The sequence below is a fragment of the Blastomyces dermatitidis genome (assembly GCF_000003525.1).
Source record: "Blastomyces dermatitidis ER-3 genomic scaffold supercont1.6, whole genome shotgun sequence".
In the NCBI taxonomy this organism is placed as follows: Eukaryota; Fungi; Ascomycota; class Eurotiomycetes; order Onygenales; family Ajellomycetaceae; genus Blastomyces; species Blastomyces dermatitidis.
In genome coordinates, this window is record NW_025544779.1 from 744,067 (window position 1) to 761,683 (window position 17,617).

The 17,617-nt window shown below is 46.0% G+C and overlaps 4 protein-coding genes across 6 annotated transcripts; 2 read left to right on the top strand and 2 right to left on the bottom strand.

Annotated features, from left to right (window-relative positions):
* Positions 1-997: 997 nt before the first annotated feature.
* Positions 998-5,375, bottom strand: BDCG_05788. 2 transcript variants are annotated; one of them, XM_045421483.1, is made up of 6 exons: positions 5,204-5,375; positions 4,341-5,133; positions 3,346-4,122; positions 3,173-3,279; positions 2,931-3,093; positions 998-2,870 (listed from the first exon to the last, which is right to left on the bottom strand). In XM_045421483.1, exons 2-6 carry the CDS (start codon positions 4,836-4,838, stop codon positions 1,749-1,751), a joined length of 2,667 nt encoding a protein of 888 aa, XP_045281398.1. In that variant the 5' UTR covers positions 4,839-5,133; positions 5,204-5,375; the 3' UTR covers positions 998-1,748. The 2 variants fall into 2 exon arrangements, with proteins under 2 accessions (XP_045281398.1, XP_045281399.1); XM_045421482.1 differs by having other exon boundaries at positions 4,209-5,133.
* A 172-nt stretch (positions 5,376-5,547) lies between these two features.
* Positions 5,548-10,069, top strand: BDCG_05789. 2 transcript variants are annotated; one of them, XM_045421485.1, is made up of 4 exons: positions 5,548-5,823; positions 5,936-6,261; positions 6,343-6,512; positions 6,577-10,052. In XM_045421485.1, exons 2-4 carry the CDS (start codon positions 6,010-6,012, stop codon positions 8,468-8,470), a joined length of 2,316 nt encoding a protein of 771 aa, XP_045281401.1. In that variant the 5' UTR covers positions 5,548-5,823; positions 5,936-6,009; the 3' UTR covers positions 8,471-10,052. The 2 variants fall into 2 exon arrangements, with proteins under 2 accessions (XP_045281401.1, XP_045281400.1); XM_045421484.1 differs by having other exon boundaries at positions 5,548-6,261; positions 6,577-10,069.
* Positions 10,070-10,182: 113 nt separating this feature from the next.
* On the top strand, positions 10,183-13,001 carry BDCG_05790 (Delta(24(24(1)))-sterol reductase). Its single transcript, XM_045421486.1, has 6 exons — positions 10,183-10,225; positions 10,292-10,553; positions 10,672-11,718; positions 11,807-12,138; positions 12,210-12,427; positions 12,503-13,001. The coding sequence occupies exons 2-6, from the start codon at positions 10,516-10,518 to the stop codon at positions 12,512-12,514; spliced, it is 1,647 nt and encodes a 548-aa protein (XP_045277360.1). The 5' UTR covers positions 10,183-10,225; positions 10,292-10,515; the 3' UTR covers positions 12,515-13,001.
* Positions 12,595-16,973, bottom strand: BDCG_05791 (TAM domain methyltransferase). The gene is made up of 11 exons (XM_045421487.1): positions 15,882-16,973; positions 15,032-15,803; positions 14,868-14,911; positions 14,723-14,767; positions 14,616-14,622; positions 14,480-14,524; positions 14,371-14,406; positions 14,181-14,302; positions 13,981-14,006; positions 13,354-13,886; positions 12,595-13,226 (listed from the first exon to the last, which is right to left on the bottom strand). The coding sequence occupies exons 2-11, from the start codon at positions 15,053-15,055 to the stop codon at positions 12,993-12,995; spliced, it is 1,116 nt and encodes a 371-aa protein (XP_045277361.1). The 5' UTR covers positions 15,056-15,803; positions 15,882-16,973; the 3' UTR covers positions 12,595-12,992.
* Between the last annotated feature and the right edge of the window lie 644 nt (positions 16,974-17,617).

Here is a 17,617-nt window from a genome sequence, read left to right on the forward strand (position 1 = left end):
AGATAAATTCATATAGAATATAAAGAGATATTTTACAGAATTTTAAAATATATCAAGATAAAAATATTTAATAATTGATTTTAAATTGATTTTAAATTGATTCTGAATTGATTCTGAATTGATTATAGTAATAAAAATAGATTTAATCTATATATTTAAGTAATTAATAATTGATTGAAAATCAGTTAATAATCAATTCAGTATAAATTATATAAATACTTACTTTATTATTAAATTCAAGAATAATTTTAGTATTAAATTGATTTTGAATTGATTTTAAATTGATTTTGAATTGATTGTAGAATTGATGATAAATAATTGAGTGATTTCAAATTACAAGAAAAGATGTATTGAGCGAGGTCAGATAGTGGCACGGGCCACATTTGCAAGGTCAGCTTACATAACGAGGTCAAGTGGCGCACTTAGCGAGGTCAAGTTTTCTGTATACACCAGAGGGTCTGAGCCCGCTGAGATAAGTTTCATTCATGAATTTGATGAGGTGCATGTGATATCTGTTGAAGGTCCCGCGGTTGGTCGGCCCTTCTACCAGCAGGCGCTGGTGGTGATTGAGCTCTTTTGTCCCAGTAGCCTACAGATTATGAGACTGTTGAGCGTGAGCCCTGCTGTGGTCAACATGCATGGGTTCAATCCCAGAATGGACTTAAAAATTCCTAACAAATACCCTGGACATTTTAACAGTGTCAAGAGACATCCCAGGAGTGTGTCCTAGAAGTCCTGTGAGCCCTAGGACTGACTGAGTCCATTATTAAAGGAGCCATTGTGGGGAGGCCACTGAAGGGAGCCACTGAGGGGAAGTACTGTACTCTGTGGTAGCTGGTCCGAGGGGGGGTGTTGGGGGTCCCGCGGTTGGTCGGCCCTTCTACCAGCAGGCGCTGGTGGTGATTGAGCTCTTTTGCCCCAGTAGCCTACAATATCACATGAGGTCACATTACAGGGCATTTTGCACAGAAAAGTTGAAAATAGAGAGATAAATAGAGAGATATTTGTATTTTTAATTTATTTTTTTGTTGCTATTTGTAGGTTTTTTTTGCGCTTGTGAATGGATATTATTTATTTTTAATTATTAGAAAAATCATCTCCTGCTCTCTCTTGGAACAAATTAAGGGAAAGGTATTTACCAAGGTACGGTAATCAATGTGCATGCAGTACATACATATAAGCCCCCGTCGGTTAGCATTACAGTATCCTCCTTTTACTATTTTGAAAATAAGAAGTCACGTAAATAAAGAGGCAGGAATGTCATATAAACTCGGTAAAAATTATCATATTATGTATTTCATCTTTACCCTCCTCCGGCGCATATAGTTTTATTTCTCTTTTCTCTCCCATGTCTTGCGTTCCGTTTCAACAACGCCCAATATACAACAATGAAGTTCCACAACGACAACGACAACAACATCATCATCAACATCAACAACAATATTTTGTCATATTTTCAAGTGTAATATAATAGATCTCATGCATTGCCTAGGTAGAATGGGGCGCGCGCCCTCTGGATTTGGCTCATATGAGAGGTTTCGAGATACATGTAGGCAGATGGTAAGAAGGAAAAGACGGGATGGGGTGACAAGGGGGCGAGGAGGAGGTTGGATAGATGAATGGAACGGAGGTGTGGGTGTGGGACACAGGTTTGGCATTGAGGTTGTGAGGTTGAGTTGGTAGGAGTTCGGAATTTGGGGGTTTGAAGGAGTTCAGACAAATTAGGGTATTCATGAGGAAGATTTTGTTTAAATCTTCTGGTAGAAGAGGAGGTAGGCAACTTTGTTATCACGTACTCCAGACCCATATCGGCTGCTGCTCGGCGTCCGCTTGCCAGACGAAGACTCTCCTGACGGCGAGGTTGTTCCGTTAACAACAGCAGCCATGGACTTCTTGCCTGCATGGCCACTGCCACTGCCGCTTGTGTGGCCGTTGACATGGCTCCATCCTTGCTCATTCTCATGTCTTTGCTGCTGCTCCATATCGAACTGTTCGAAGATATTTCCCTGTGGTGTTGTATTCGCAATCTTGTGCTGCTCGAGGGCCGCAGCAAGAACCTTGGGGTCCTCCTCACTTCCAGCATTCGCGACGTCCTCGCTCCTGACGCGGCGGATCACAGTGTCATCAAGGCGGATCCATTCACGGCCATCTTGCCTGCGAACATCAACAGTATAGTGGCCGCCGCTCGCGTTTTTGCCGTGGTGGTATATGACTCCGGTGAGACGGTATTTGGGAAGGCCGCTACCTTGAGCAGAAATAATGTTGCGTCGATGAGGTGGGAAGGCTTCCTTGGGAAGCTCCAATTCCAGAGGATATCCAACCTTTTTCCAAATCTTTTGGGTACCCTTGGTAACGTTATCATATTGGAACCGCTTTAGGTGAAGAATGAGGACGGGGGGTAAGCTTTCGATGAAAACTTGCTTTGTAGCCGTAACTTTGGGGCCACGCGACGAGTTGAAGTCGCCTTGCATGGTCTCCGGCTTCGTGAGGCCTTTAAGCGCATCAATGATATTGTTGACCTGTGGAGAGCCAATGTCAAGTTGAAGAGACTGGTAAGGCTCGAGGGTAACGGAGTTTTTGTTTCCTGGCACTCTAAACTCTGATCTGAGTTTTCCACCGAATATTTTCGTAATTGGAGATTCTGCAGAGATGTGCCCAGATGACCGGGTGATTGCAGGCTTCTGTTTGTGGCCAACTTCCAACCATCCTTCCACAGAAGGTTCGGACGTTGCGGATACGAAATCAGCTTCAACGGCCGTGGAAATGTCAGATGCAGTAGATGTAGCTTGTTTAACTGCCTGGGTGCACTCGTCATGAAGCTCTTCAAGCAGGAAGCCAAGAAATTCTTGTGCGTCTTGTTGGTGGCCGCGCTATAGGGCATTAGCTTGACTGAAACAAAACTGCTAGGCGCAAGGAGCTTGTAGACTTACCCGCATGTCTCTAAACCGCGGAAGATGTCTAATGACTTGATAAACATATTCCGGAATGAATGATTCGCCGTATAGCTCTAATTCGTTTTGCTTCAATCGGAGTCTTAATTTCTCAACGGAGGTAGCAGCATCAATTACCCGAAATTCTCGCATAAACATGATCCTGAAAGGCGGAATAGCTGTTAGAAGCGGTAATAGTAATAACGGCAATGATATCTGGAGTTGGGGGTAGTACAACATACATAGCATCAATTAGTGGAAGATCGCTCTTAAAAGAATGAACCGCTCGCCGGCCGATTTTGTCAAGAAACTCATAGAACGGAACACAAAAAACCAGAATTTGAAGAATCTTGATAAATAAACAGTTAGCACCTCTGAGAAAAAAACTATTTTTAGAACTATAAGGGCTACTTACAGAATTCATATAACACATATTACCAGTATTTAAAAGCCCGCGCGGCTCAATAAATGCAATTTTGCCACCATCTCGTTCAGAGTTGGAGCCTAGATTGTTAATAACATCAAAGAGAGATTCGCCTTTAGACACTCCTAGGCCACCGATCCCAGTAGTTGTGGGCGAGGCGCCGCTAGTAGCCGTAGGTGCCGCGGTTCGCACAAGATCAGCCCACGACTTTGGGGGAGCTCGGACTGGAGTTGTGGGTTTAGGAGCTTCCTGTGTTACGGTGGCGGACTCCGTTGGCGAGAGTGCATTATCCGTCGTCCGCGCCCCATCTGGGGTGGAACTGAGTGGAACCTGTCCATCGCGTTTCAGGGTTTCAGGGGTAGTCTTAGCAGTGCTGGTAGATGGTTGTTTTGCTGTGTTGGGGCTGGAAGGAATTATTGGCACGATAGGAACAATAGGAGCAGCTTGCCGCGCGCCGCTAGTCTGCGCTGGGGTATGTTGCGACTGTGCCGATGTTTGAACAGGAGCAGTGGACGAAGGAGTGTTGGGTTGGACGGGGCTCGTTTCTGAGGAGGGTTGAGGAGATGCAGGGGCTTCTCCTTCTAACTCTGATGGTGCGTTCTTCGAGTGACATTCAATGGGTGTGCATTCCTCGGCCGCCACATCAGATTGTTCAGCGTTCGTTGAAAACTCTACTCGTACTGTGGATGTTTGCAAAATTCGGGCCTTCCGTCGTCGACGGGGAGCCCTAGCAGGAAAGGGAGCTTCGGGAACCGAGAGCCAAGGAAGCTAATAAAAAAAAGTGTGGTTAGCTTTCGACGTCTACGTTCTTTTTGCACTCAACCATGGGAATAGTGCTTGAGGAGAGTACATACGGGTGGTTGGAAGAGTTGTCTTGATAGAGGAGTTGCGGTTTTGGTTCTTTCAGGTGCATGTACTGTATGAGAAGGAGGGTGTATTTGAGGCACAGGGCCAGCGCTGCTGCCCTTGCTGTGGTTTGAACTTGCCGGTTGAGAAGGTAGAGAACTGACGACAGGGCTGGCAGGTAAGTTCCCGTGACTACTCTGAACAGCTGAACCTGGAGCTGAAGGAGGAGTTGGCGTGGGAGAGAATGAAGATTGTAAAGGGGTGGAAGACGTGGTGCTAGAGTGTGAGGGTATATGAGAATGTGTGTAGTGTGGCCCCGAAAGCGTAGGCAGAGGCGGCTGCGAACGAGGGTAGGACGAAACAATTAGAAGCGTATTTGGTTGAAACTGTTGCGGTGGTGGAGGGTGTGGAGGAGGGGCTTGTTGGTAAGGATACCAGTGCTGATATTGTTGCGCTTGCGCTGGGTGGAGAGCAGTTGGTGGGCCATTCGCGTGGGCATGAGGCTGGTGATAGCCCATATAGCCGGGGGTGGACCGGATGTTGGGAGGCCCCGACACGTAAGGTATCTCATGCTGCCTTCTCGGAGCCGGTATAGGCGGCTGGCCATGGTGCATCGGGGGGAGATGATGGTTCATCATGCCCCCCAGATTGTGTAGAGATAACTCCTAGTGGACGCGCTGATACTGCGTTGACTGTGCAGTCAAACCTGACCTATCTGGGAGCCATACGAAAGTAGACAAAGGGGCTGTCGGGGGGATGAGAGAAGACGACGGCTCTGCACACGATCACAAAGCCATGTCTCTACAGCAGCAGCCACAAGAACAGTATATAAATATATCAAGATGGAGGGCTTGTTGGGGGGTATCGGCCACAGAGAGAGAAAACGATGCGGATCGGTGGTGGTAGTGGTGGTGAATAGTGGTGGGTGCAAGGCTAGAAGTAAATAGTTCGTCGTCAGAAGATATTTTGTTTCTCCACCGTAGGGGAATTTTTCAGGACATACCCGACTCACACCTCGTTACCCGGTAGGACGAGGAAAACGCGGGGTGGATTGGAGGCTAACAGCAGACACAGCAGACAGAGAGAGCACAGCTTTGCACAGACAACAGCCGGGGGAGCGGAGAGATAGAATAAGCGCGTAGGTGCTGGGGAGACGTCGCTGTCCTCGTCGTCGTGCTTCTTTTATTTTATATTTTTTATATTTTTTTTTCCTAGGCAGGATTTGGCGGCGAGCGAGGCTGATGAGTCAGCACGAGCCTCAAGCCTCCGTTTGTGACAGTATAATACCGTGTGGTATTGTTATATACAGTGTTATACACGCTGATACCTGATAAATCGTATTTATATTAGCGTTCCGTACGTGACGATACGACTCCGACCTCCCCTCCTTGCCCTAGCGTCAACTTCTTCGCATTCTCTCCATCTTCTTCTTCATCTCTTCTGCGTCATCTTCCTCTGCATCTTATTTCTTTTCGCTTCTTTGCGTCGTCCACGGGAGGGTCTGGCTTTTCAATGGACCCCCGGGATATCCGCTAGTATTTTCACAGGCTCTTGCCGGGCTGACTTCTTCCTGGTTCTTGTCTTTCTATTGTCTTGCCTCCTACGCCTTGTCGTCATACCTAGGTAGGTTACTAAGCTAGGGGGATACATCCATCTAACTACAGAATCACCCATCCGATCTCCCTGCCAATCGGCTTATTCCCCCGCAGCTAGCTATACTGATCTCCCTTCCAAGGTTCTTCGTCGTCGTTCCCCTGCCTGATCGACGACTGCACTGTCCTGCGCGTCCTTCCTGACACCCAAGGGATCATGTCGTCCGGTCCTGGCCAGTCTTCGGCCCCATCGAAAGCAGTCAACATCTCCAGCCAGCCTTCAACGTCGTTGCAGGTTGCCTCAAATCCGGGCATTGATACCGCGTCTCAACGGAGGGTATCAGCGGGCTTGGGAGCTGGGTCGTCATCCAAGAGCTTATCTTCTCCAAGGAACCATCAGAGTAGGAGGAATCAGCATAAACGGCATCGTCGTCCTCGTCTGGATGACGAGGATGTGGTTGCAGAATCTGTGTGTTTCCGTCACCCTGTATTGTTCATATATTACCTCAATCTGGTTTTCTATTTCTAAACTAGCATGTCGGGACAACAGGCTGCGATGAAGTCTACAATGAGCCGGAAGGGGCAGACCTCTATTACACACTTGATGAACTTTTCTCTTCCGCCTCGACCCCAACAGAATCCCAATGCATATCCTCGTGGTCCAAGGCGCAACAATACATGGGGCCCGCGTTCCGGGTACCATGCTGTTGACAAAGCTAGGTAATTAACATACTTATCCCATTTCTCTGCTGGGTGTCAACTGGACATTTGCTGACGTAAGCAGATATGTCCATGCAAATTATCGATTCATCGTCAATCCCAAGAACAACTACTATGCCCAAGCCACTAACGCAGACATTCATCTTGATTGGAATTCGGTGCTGCAAGTTCTAGTCTCGACTGACACCCAAGGGACCAGCTGCCCGATCTGTCTCTCGACCCCCATTGCTCCTCGTATGGCTAAATGTGGACATGTCTTTTGCCTGCCTTGTCTTATCCGGTTCATGCACTCGACAGATGATTCGAATCCGCTTCCGGAAAAGAAGGCTCGCTGGAAGAAATGCCCAATTTGCTGGGACATCGTCTATATATCAGATACGCGGCCTGTCGGGTGGTACACCAGACAAACCGATCCACTCGTTGAAGGTGGGGACGTTGTTCTTAGGTTGGTGATGCGACGCCCGGGAAGTACGCTTGCTCTTCCACGGGATGGCGTTGAGGCGCCTAGTCAAGACGACGATATTCCCTGGTATCATGTTGCAGAGGTACCCGACTATGCGCGGATCATGAAAGGGGGTAAGGATTACATGACTTCACAATATGATAGTGAAATCGAAGACTTGCTACGGCAGGAACGGGAAGATGAATTGCTTTTCGGTGATGATACCACCTGGACTCGAAAAGCTGTCGCGGCAATAAAAGACGCGAAGGAGAGGGTTAGGGATATTGGGAACCCGCCAACCATGCACCGTCAACCGCTGGAGCGCCGACCGACCAGAGTTCCCATCAAATTCGAGGAGCCGCCGGAAGGTGTCCCAGAGATGTATAAAATCGAACATGCTACAAAATCCGGACAGAGTTTACCCAGCCATGTACATACACCGTCAAATCCTCAGCTTACCCTGCGAAATGATTCCTCTAATCACGACCAAATGGACGATGTTTCGTCTGCTTTATCGAAACTAGAGGTTAATAACCACTCCGAAATGCAAAACTGGAGGTCAGAAAGCAATCTTGATGCAGTGCCTAGACGTGTAGGAAAACCTAGAGACACCGATGGCGCCGTGCACCCCTCTGATCATCCTTTCTTCTTCTATCAAGCACTCCCCCACTTCTACCTCTCTCCATTAGACATCCGTATCCTCAAGACTGCCTTTGGGGACTACTCACAATTCCCCTCAACAATCCTTCCTCGAATAGAACGCATATCGTCGGGGCACATTGTAGACGAGGATCTGCGAAAACGCACGAAATATCTCGGTCACCTCCCTTATGGCTGTGAAGTTAGCTTTCTGGAATGCGATTGGAGAGATATAGTAGGCCCGGACGTACTCGACAAATTCCGTGACGATATTGAGCGACGACGAAAACGGAACCGAGAAAAGGCCGCACGGGAGGAAAAGGAACGCATCCGTGCTGAAAAGAATGAAGATGAACAGCGTTGGGCTGCAGCTCGACGGAAGCGACCAAGCATAACCTCCGCCGATCGGCCATTTTCCGAGAACGATTTCCAACCCCTTAGTCTCGAACCTTCGTCAGGGCCGGGATCCGGCTTCGACCCGAATATGTCTTCCGCCTCACCCCCTTGGTCCTCGTCGAGAGGCATAAATCGACCATCCTTTACCGCGCTGGCATCTCCCTCCGGAAGTCCGCCTGACTCGTCGTCTACTAGAAATACGGCTCATCGGACAGTTTGGGGCACGGCAGCTATCGCCCCAACCTCACCACGGGCTACATATAGGAACCCTGACCGCGAACCGAATGATGGATGGCTGCAGGACTGGGAGCGAGAGTTGATAGCGGAGCAAGAGCGCCAAATATTTGCTACCACAACTAATATGGACAGAAACGGGCCCAGTAGTAGTACCAATGCTGCAGGTACAACCACAGGGGGAGGGAAAAAGAAGAAAAACAAGAAGATTACGCTGATGTCGACGACGGCTCGGCGGGCTGCTTGACAGTATTCAAATTTGACGATATTGAATGTTTTTCCTCATTCCGCCCTTTCAGTATAGCGACTTTTGTCAAAGCCTATCCTGCTCTACATATCTTACTCTCCTTGGACTTGTTCCCCATTTTTCTTATATTGCTCCTTTTAGCCTCTTTCTGTATTTTGCATAATGAGCTCTTGTCTCACTAGTGGATTCGCTCTCCACGAATGATTGTGAGAAGGTCTTTTTTTATAGATCTATCTGTTTATATTTATATATTATTATTACCCACCTGCCTTCAATGCTATGAGAACTCTGTTGCTCATCCTGAATACAGTGCCGTCCCTACTTGTTTTTCGTTGTCCCTCATTGGACTACCACCCCCATCCTATCTGTTTATTTTGAGCGAATCCAAATAGTTGGCTGGGTTGGTTATGTACGGACACTACACATGAAGTGCTTGATGTGGAATTTTGCTCCGGTGGCTTGGACGCTCGATTATACGGGTAGATGTGACAAGCGGAGCACGGCGGAGGAGCGAGGGACGATAAGAGAACGGTTAGAGGCTGCACGCTTCCCTCTTATCTATCTTCCCTGGAAGCCAGGCGTTCCGCTTGTGTTATTAGATGTGAGATAATAACTTACATGCGCTGAGCTCACGAATGCATGGGTGCTTCTTTTCTTTTAGCTTCCACCCCCTTCTTCGTCTTCTTATCTATTGCTTGTTCACGCACGTTTATTTTACGATGTGGTACATCGCATGCTGGACCTAGTTCTGACCGGATACATCAAAATGCTGGCCTAGATTGGGGGTGTTTGTTTGGCACGATATAGACATCACAGAGAGGGTCTCCGCCACCATACCTGTGGTCGGTCATGGATGCGCTGCCATATTTCAATTCGCTTGCAATATGTTGTATTGCATGGTGTCTGTTTCTCACGGTTTGAGTTTCTGGAGTCTGCGCTTTTTAAGTACTCTGCTAAGGTTCGAAGACAGACCATTGAGTGTTTGCTTCTACGTGCACCGATGCGAGAGGAATTTTGGATGTCTCTTTGACTACATCCGAGTTACATAAAGGGGAAGGCAACCTGGTTGGTGTTCGGCTGCTGGTGGGTTTTATTACTAGTGGCGAAGCCTGGGGAGAGAGGTGTGACGTAGGGCTTTCACTGCTTGTACAGTGCTTACTGTATACTTTTGCCCAAGATTCTATCAAACTATTTTTTCAATATAAACGTACATGAGAAGATTTGAAGTTTTTTTTTTTTTTTTTTTTTTTTTTTTTTTTTTTTTTTTTTTTTTTTTTTTTTTTTTTTTTTTTTTACAAGTTGTCGCTCTGGCGGTATATACTGATGATTCGCTACTACTACTGAATATTTGGGCTGTAGGAGCGAGGCCGGGCCTGGTGTGTGGGGATATATATGGATTAATTCGGAGGTTAGCTCTTTTTCTTCGAGTTCAGAATAAAATAAAACGCCTGTCGGGCTCACAGTTCATCCAATCATCGACGCCTTATGCTTCACCTGCCAGCTTACCCTGTATCTCATCCTTATGTTCTGAGGGACCTCAAGGGAATTCTGATTTGCCAATTGTTGATATTTTGCCCACGCAGAATTCATGATACTTTAGCATCAATCACGACATTCTCCGTTTTGCAGAAGGCAGCGTCCAAAGCATTATAGATTGCATAGATTGGAAGATGCTGCAGCCTCATGTAAACACACTTCTGGTTTGGGACTAGGCGGGAAAGACCCTCAAAATGCATGAAAAAACCAAATACAGGGGTAATACAAATTAAGACCCCTCTGTTTTATAGCAAGCGATTATAACTCGCTAATTTCGCATATTAGCTCATACTAGCGGTATCCTTTTCCGTTATTTTTCAAAAGTTAAAATTGAACCACGGATTTTTCGCGATTTCCTCTTTTAGCCGCATTCGGGTTTGAGGACAACTTCACCTTCAACTTTGCTGTCGCGGTTGCTGTTGCTGTTTTTCTTTTTCCCTTATTCCTCTCCGTCCTCTCCATCTTCTCCTATTCCTGACGCTGGACGCCCATCTCCCACTAGCGTCACTATGACCGTTACTCGCTCACAGACGGGGAAAACCCCCAAGTAAGCACGCCCCGGGCGCATTCCACGTAACGCAGCACGTCTTGCTGTTCAATTGAAACCAGGATCTCCTGAGTTGATCTTCACCCTATTGCCACCGCTAACTTTTGATTGCACCTAGGAAAATTCAGCGTGAGGGTTTCGTAGAGACACCACGTCGTGTCACCAGAAGTCGTGCGTCCATGACTCCCGACCTGAGTGCGGACACCGAAGTCTCCAACTCTGCATCTTCGAGCCTAATCCTCGTGAATCCACTGACATCCAATTCAACTGCAAGGAGGCGTGCCGCCGATAAGGAAAAAAACAGTGATGTCGTGGATAACCTCGTCGATGACAAGAAGCCCGCCAATGGACATGTCAACGATGCTAATGCCAACGGGACCACCCCGAAGAACTACAAAATCGATGAATCGGGCCACTTCGAGTTTGGCGGGTCTCTAGGCTGTTTATCTATGATGATTGGATTCCCGCTGCTGATGTACTATATGTGGATTGGCGCGACATATTATGGTGGACGCATGCCATTGCCTGAGGAAGGGCAGACTGCGAAAGAGTTTGGGCTTCATTTGGTTAACCTCGCGTATGAGGGCGCGTTCCCTAGCACCAAAGCGTGGATCACATACTGGACCTTCTTTATCTTTGAGGGACTGTGTTATTTGTTTCTCCCCGGCATCTATGTTAATGGCCGAAAATTGGAGCATTTGGGCGGAAAACAATTGCCGTATTATTGCTCTGCATATGCGTCCTTCTACACTACGATTGCTGTTGCCGTTGGTCTGCACGTTAGTGGATTGTACAAACTATATACAATTGTTGATGAGTTTGGCCCCTTGATGAGCGTTGCCATCTTGACCGGTTTCATTGTTTCCATCATCGCTTATATCTCCGCTCGAGTTCGTGGTGCTGAGCATCGCATGAGTGGCTACCCCATTTACGACTTCTTCATGGGTGCTGAGCTCAACCCGAGATTATTTGGAATCTTGGATTTCAAAATGTTTTTTGAGGTCCGACTTCCTTGGTATATTCTATTTCTGATTAGTTTGGGAGCTGCGGCTAGACAGTGGGAGACCTATGGCTATGTTTCTGGCGAGGTTGCGTTCTTAGTGATGGCGCATTATTTGTACGCCAATGCATGCTCGAAGGGCGAAGAATGTATCATATCCACATGGTTCGTAACTCCTCTCCCCGCTCCTGATACCAATTATGCTTTGGGAGCAAGCAGTCGTAAGTGGGAGTCGCTAACATACCGCCTATAGGGATATGTACTACGAAAAATGGGGATTTATGCTTATCTTCTGGAATCTTGCTGGTGTTCCTCTGAGTTACTGCCACTGCACCATCTATCTTGCGAATCACCACCCAGATACCTACCGAATGAACAGATATTTGCTTGCCGCCTTATTAATTGTCTATCTGTTTGTTTACTGGGTGTGGGACACGACCAACAGCCAGAAGAACCGTTTCCGACAGCAACGGGAGGGCGGTATTACCTATAGGAAGACTTTCCCACAACTACCTTGGCAAACTGTCCAAAATCCTCGGACTATCACGTCCAAGGATGGCCATACGATTTTGGCCGATGGGTGGTGTATGTTAAATCTCATTCCCACAGTTACTGTACTTTTCTTCCAGCTAACCTTTTCTTCCTTTTTTTTCTAGATGGATATGCCCGGAAAATCCATTACACCTGCGATCTCTTTTTCGCTATGAGCTGGGGCTTGGTGACTGGATTTAAGAGTCCTTTCCCCTGGTTCTACCCTGTCTTCTTCGCTACCATGATCAGCCATCGTGCGCTTCGAGATATTCAACGCTGCAGGCAGAAGTACGGAGAAGCCTGGACCCAGTATGAGAAGGAGGTCCCTTACCTCTTTATTCCCGTAAGTTGCACAAGTATTCTTTTTATCTTGTTGTTTCCAGCCGCTTTGCTCAAAATAAGCTGACAAAAGAATCAGTACGTAATTTAATCGACATGGATACATACGTACCATTAGTATGCCCGTGCACGCGAGGATACGATACCCCATAGACAAGAAACTGCCAGTGTGGCTTTTCAAAAGTTATCGTTCCCAACGAAATAACTTTTTCTCTCCTTCGATGTATTAAATTTTGCGAGGACTAATTTTTAATGCTGCCCTTTTCCCCTTCCTTTTCGTTTTTACTTTCCCAATGGGACGATTCTGAGAGATGGGCTGGCCATCCATATATCCATTTGCTGGAGAGCAACTTTTTACATTAATAGAAACAAATTCATAGTTACTTAGTTTTGATAACTTTACTCATCTGTTTGAAAATTCCAATCTCACCCTTATTGCTAGGGTATCAAGAACCCCCTACCACAAACGCAATCTGCGCAAGAGAAAAAGAGACTCGTCTAGTATTCCCGAAATAAAGCACCACGAACCAATAAATGAATAAATAAATAAATAAAAAATAAAATAAAATTCACTCCCGTTTCCGTCCATAGACGACCCTCAGCTTCGTATAAAGATGGGTCCCCCTATTCCTCAAATCGTTACCCACCGCCCACAGCAGGACATCAAGCTCGTCTTTACTCCACCCCAACACTCGAGTGAAGAGCGCAAGCGAATATGACCGCACCATCTCCTGGACATGGGTTGCCTGATAGCGACCTAGTTCTTTCAAGCGTGGGTCCTGGGGCCAGGGGGAGAGGGGGACCTGGTTCGTTGTTATTGGCCAGTTAGTCCAAGTCTTGTATCCCCTCCCGCGTCCACTCCTCCTCAACTATCCATAACCCAGGGCTATTTCATCAACCCGGAGTTTCTCAATGGAGCCTACAACATACCTTAAACACCACCTCCTCAACGTCAACAAACCCCGCTTGCTCCATCCACTGCTTCCAACTCCCCTCAACACCTAACTCCTTCCCAACCTGCCGACTCGCCTCCTCTAGCAACTGCTGCCACTGCGTAGCCGTCACGGCCCGCTCGTGCGTCCCGTCGTCTGAGAAGAACTTCGTTTCCATGCCTTGCACCTCCAGGAAGCCGCCGGGGGCTAGGTGGCGGTAGGCCTGTCCGAAGAGTTTGGGGTAGTCGTGGACTGAGCCGGCGATTTCGCGCATGTGGATGAAGTCAAAGGGGCTGTGGGCAGGATCTGGGGTGGGTACGGGAGCAGACGGGGCATCGTTATTGTAGACGTCATTGGTAATGGTGCTAGCGCAACCGGTGCTTTGGAGACTGTCGGCTGAGGCGGTTTGTTCAAGGGGAGGTGTGTCGGCTTTCGCGCTAGCTGTGTATGGCCATTCGGCTTCGAAGTCGTCTATTTCAAAGGTGCAGTTTGGGGGTATGTGGATGCGTTGGATTGGGCTTATGTCCATCCCTATTATTTATTAGCGTCTGATGGATTCGTCCACCTACGGTCCGTCCCATCTATCTCTTGGTCTTGTTTCATTTTGACATTTCTTTTCACGCACCGATAACTTGTGACTTCTGGTGCTGGCTGCCATGCATATTAATAAACAGAGTTAGCTTCATAGTGCATTTGGTCAAGGCAATTTCTATGTTTCCGTCTTCCTTTTGCTCCTTGGAATTTTCAGTCCTCGCACGCTCCTTCTCCTCACTCAACCACCACAAGATTTGACCAATTGCACGTCCGGGAGGGCATGGAACTCACTCCGCAAATTCAACTGCCCAACTCCCTGTTCCCGTACCTAAATCAAGTACTCGTCCAGGGTTTCGCTTTATCGGAGCGCAGTACAGACGGCGATCTAATACATGGCGGTATATGAAGTGTAACTAGATATTGCAAGCATGGTTAGTGATTTTGATTATCACCTCAAAAAGAGAATGGAACATGCACATACCAAGTCCATACGGTCTTGCTCCCGTTTGTCGTTTGGCTGATGTGTATGGTATGTTAATTCGCAGACAACAGGGATATATGGTAAATGGATAGAGGATGAAATAGCGCACCAAAAAGTATGCTCCATCTTCCAATCTGTGATATCGCCGGCCATTCTGAAAGCACCGCCAAGATTGCATTGTGAATATCATGATGCCAAATGATCGTAGTCCTTTTCCAATGGTTGATGGACATTTGCCAGCTTACCTCGTTCCTGAAATGAATATAGAACACGGCATTAGCATCACTTCACTCCATCGTAGGTAGGGTAAACTAGACGATGCTGGATGCGGATGCAAAGATTTCCCCCTCACCTGTAGTTAAATACAGTGGAAGCTATTGATGAAGTATCACTACATCTTAACGGTAAAGGGTTAGCAGTTGCGACCATTTATATACACACTATCCCACCCACGTAAGTCTGCAGACTTTCTTTTAGGGGTTGGAGGAGGGACTCACGGGCTTCCACGTCGTGGCTGGAGGTCAGATTCCTGGATTTCATCCTGCCATTCCAATCCTTTTAATCAGCAGCTGCTTGTTATTTTATTCCGAGTGCGGTAGTATCACAATGGGCAGTTCTCGCCGGTTGGGGACAGAAGTCAGAAGGAGCAGGCTGATCCTACATCGCACACAATAGGCAGATCCATCCTGGCTGCACCGCTCAGAATGGCTTGCCAGTTGAATGATGCCGTTATGATTGTATGAAGAAGCTGCAGCAACCTCGCAGACAAGTTTCAACCTACGTATTGGCGTATTGCTAGAATCTCGGCCGCACAAAATAGAAAATAAATAAATATAAATAAATAAATAAAAAGAGGTATTGGAAACTGTTTGGATGGTGTAAGCGAAGGATAGTTTAGGACCTTGTGGCTCGTGGGTATTCAGTGACTTGATTTATGTATGGTCTTCATCCAGGCAGTTTTTCTCGCCTGCGACGGTTATCTGTCAATGGTGTATAACGGAAGAATAAAGCAGGAAAATATCCCTTTCAGTCTCAAAAGAGTAGAGCCAGGAGATGAAGTTTAATGAATAAAAAATCACACTTAAAGAACGCCGGAAAGACTTATTACATGGCTCAGCCTCGTTCAATCGGCTACTCGCATCGGATCACGGCGCACGCATCCTCAACTGCATTGCCGATGCAGCTGTTGGATAATATCTTAGTGGGCATTTCCGGGACAGAGGGAGTCTACCGGGTTTTTTGGGAAAATTCTGGGTGACAATGTGATCAACTTTGCTTTCCGCGGAGGGTATTGATTCGATGCTGAATGGTCGACCGCGGTCCTGGACGGAATAACTAATCGTTGTGATCTGCGATGTCGCCAGTTTCCTGTGCTGCTTGAGCTGCGATTGTCTGAGCGGGGATTTACGATCCGAACACGCACGCTATTCTTTCTATATTCTCAGATTGTTCGATTAGTTGAAGTAAAACCAGAAATATCATCATTCTTCTTTAATCTTCGGTTTCCTTACTACGTAGATATATTAAATATTCATTCGCCGGCCATGCACTCTTTCGCGGGTCATAAACAACTAGCTGCATACGACCTCTGCAGTATTAGAGGGATCCTGCAAGCACCTTTCGCAGTAATTCCCTTCCTTATATGGTTTAACATCATGTAAATTAACATTCAGTGGTGTTTTTAATTAACATCACTATCACACAGGTGGATCTGTACATGCGATGTTTCCACATGAATTCATACACAGAATTGACATGCAGTTATAATGATTGACACTTCATCATCTGCTGTAGAATAGATATAATCAATCTCATTAATCTCATCAACCTAATAATCAATGTCAACATTTTTTTATTATATCTCATATTATTGTTGTGAGAATGAAAGATACTGAAATCATGAATAAAAGTCAGTAGTGAGACAGATTGACTGTCAACTTCATCTAAATCTTTCTCTATTCATATTATCTTTTCTGATTTACATTCACAATTATCATTATCATTGTCATTATTATTATCAAGTTGTCAATCTTCTCAATATGAATTTTTATTTTCTAATTTGCGGAGCGAAGCGAAGCAATATGTTAAGTGCTTTCAAAACCTGATTAGAATAGAAGACACAATCTTGCAGATCTCATTCAGTGATATAAGTTCTGATTCAAGATAGAGTATATCAAGAAAATCAGAAATCTGGTGAATGAACTCTCTCACAGATCTGACTATGTCAAGAAAATAAGAGCAATGAATACAGAAATATTAGAGAAAACAGAAAAGCTTCACAGAATACTCAGACTAAGTGTGGCGGGCTGCGCCCGATCATAAGACTATTTCATTACACTTCATAGATTCCTGCCGAAAGCCCCGATTCTCAGTCGCCGATCCTCAGCCGAAGAACTCACAGAGTTCTTATTCTTTCATCTCAAAAGCTTCTATTCTTCCACCCTAAGGCTCCACCTTGTACATGTATAAATATCCACTTTGATCACTGATTCTTGCACTTTCTCTTTTGTTTTTCTTCTCTAATGTTTTCCACTTTTGTTATATAAGACCTATATATTAATATTAATCTATTCAGTGTAGGTGTAAGAGGCCTACGCCGAATAGATCGGTATAATATATAGGTCTTATATAACAAAAGTGGAAAATGTTAAGAGAAGGAAAAAAAGAGAAAGTGCGGGAATCAGTGATCGGAGTGAATATTTATACGCGTACGTGGGTTCTTCGGCCGAGGATCGGCGACAAATAGTCTATATGATTGATCAGGCGCAGCCCGCCACAGTAGGCTCTCTACAATTGAAAAACATTCATTATCTTCTCATTAGAAATGATTATTTATTGAAAAGATATCTGAATGTGTAATAACATGTAAAAAATAGAGATATCAATAATTAGTTAAGTAAACACTGAGTCTCTAAATAGAAGCTTACTTACCAGTCATTCTGACTGTCACGCCCCCGGCCGCGTCAAGGCCCTGCTGCGGTTTCACACGGCCCATCGCTTCCATGCGGATGATTTCATCCCATTCGAACCGGTTTCCAACCACTCTATGACATCATTCAGATATATCATAGAAAGATCTGATTGATAAATATGAGAACTCTGCTTCTATACAAGATCAGGAGATTACTCTTTCTTAATAGTGAGATACTACTAAGATATCACTTCAGCTATTCTTACTTATGAAATGAGAGAAGAGTATCTACTTATTATCTATATAGAATAGCTAGATACTGACTTCTTATTAAAA

Bases quoted from the DNA above. Each gene is read 5' to 3' on its own strand.
- BDCG_05788 (XM_045421482.1), bottom strand. From the start codon at position 4,838: ATGATGAACCATCATCTCCCCCCGATGCACCATGGCCAGCCGCCTATA. The intron at 3,280-3,345 runs GTAAGTAGCCCT...TTATTTATCAAG, and splicing joins ATATGTGTTATATGAATTCT to ATTCTTCAAATTCTGGTTTT. The intron at 2,871-2,930 runs GTAAGTCTACAA...AATGCCCTATAG, and splicing joins CGCGGTTTAGAGACATGCGG to CGCGGCCACCAACAAGACGC.
- BDCG_05790 (XM_045421486.1), top strand. From the start codon at position 10,516: ATGACCGTTACTCGCTCACAGACGGGGAAAACCCCCAA. The intron at 10,554-10,671 runs GTAAGCACGCCC...GATTGCACCTAG, and splicing joins CAGACGGGGAAAACCCCCAA to GAAAATTCAGCGTGAGGGTT. The intron at 11,719-11,806 runs GTTCGTAACTCC...TACCGCCTATAG, and splicing joins GAATGTATCATATCCACATG to GGATATGTACTACGAAAAAT.
- BDCG_05789 (XM_045421484.1), top strand. From the start codon at position 6,010: ATGTCGTCCGGTCCTGGCCAGTCTTCGGCCCCATCGAAAGCAGTCAAC. The intron at 6,262-6,342 runs GTGTGTTTCCGT...TCGGGACAACAG, and splicing joins AGGATGTGGTTGCAGAATCT to GCTGCGATGAAGTCTACAAT. The intron at 6,513-6,576 runs GTAATTAACATA...TGACGTAAGCAG, and splicing joins CATGCTGTTGACAAAGCTAG to ATATGTCCATGCAAATTATC.
- BDCG_05791 (XM_045421487.1), bottom strand. From the start codon at position 15,055: ATGGATCTGCCTATTGTGTGCGAT. The intron at 14,303-14,370 runs GTATGTGCATGT...TGCAATATCTAG, and splicing joins AGCAAGACCGTATGGACTTG to TTACACTTCATATACCGCCA. The intron at 13,227-13,353 runs GTATGTTGTAGG...ACAACGAACCAG, and splicing joins TTGAGGAGGTGGTGTTTAAG to GTCCCCCTCTCCCCCTGGCC.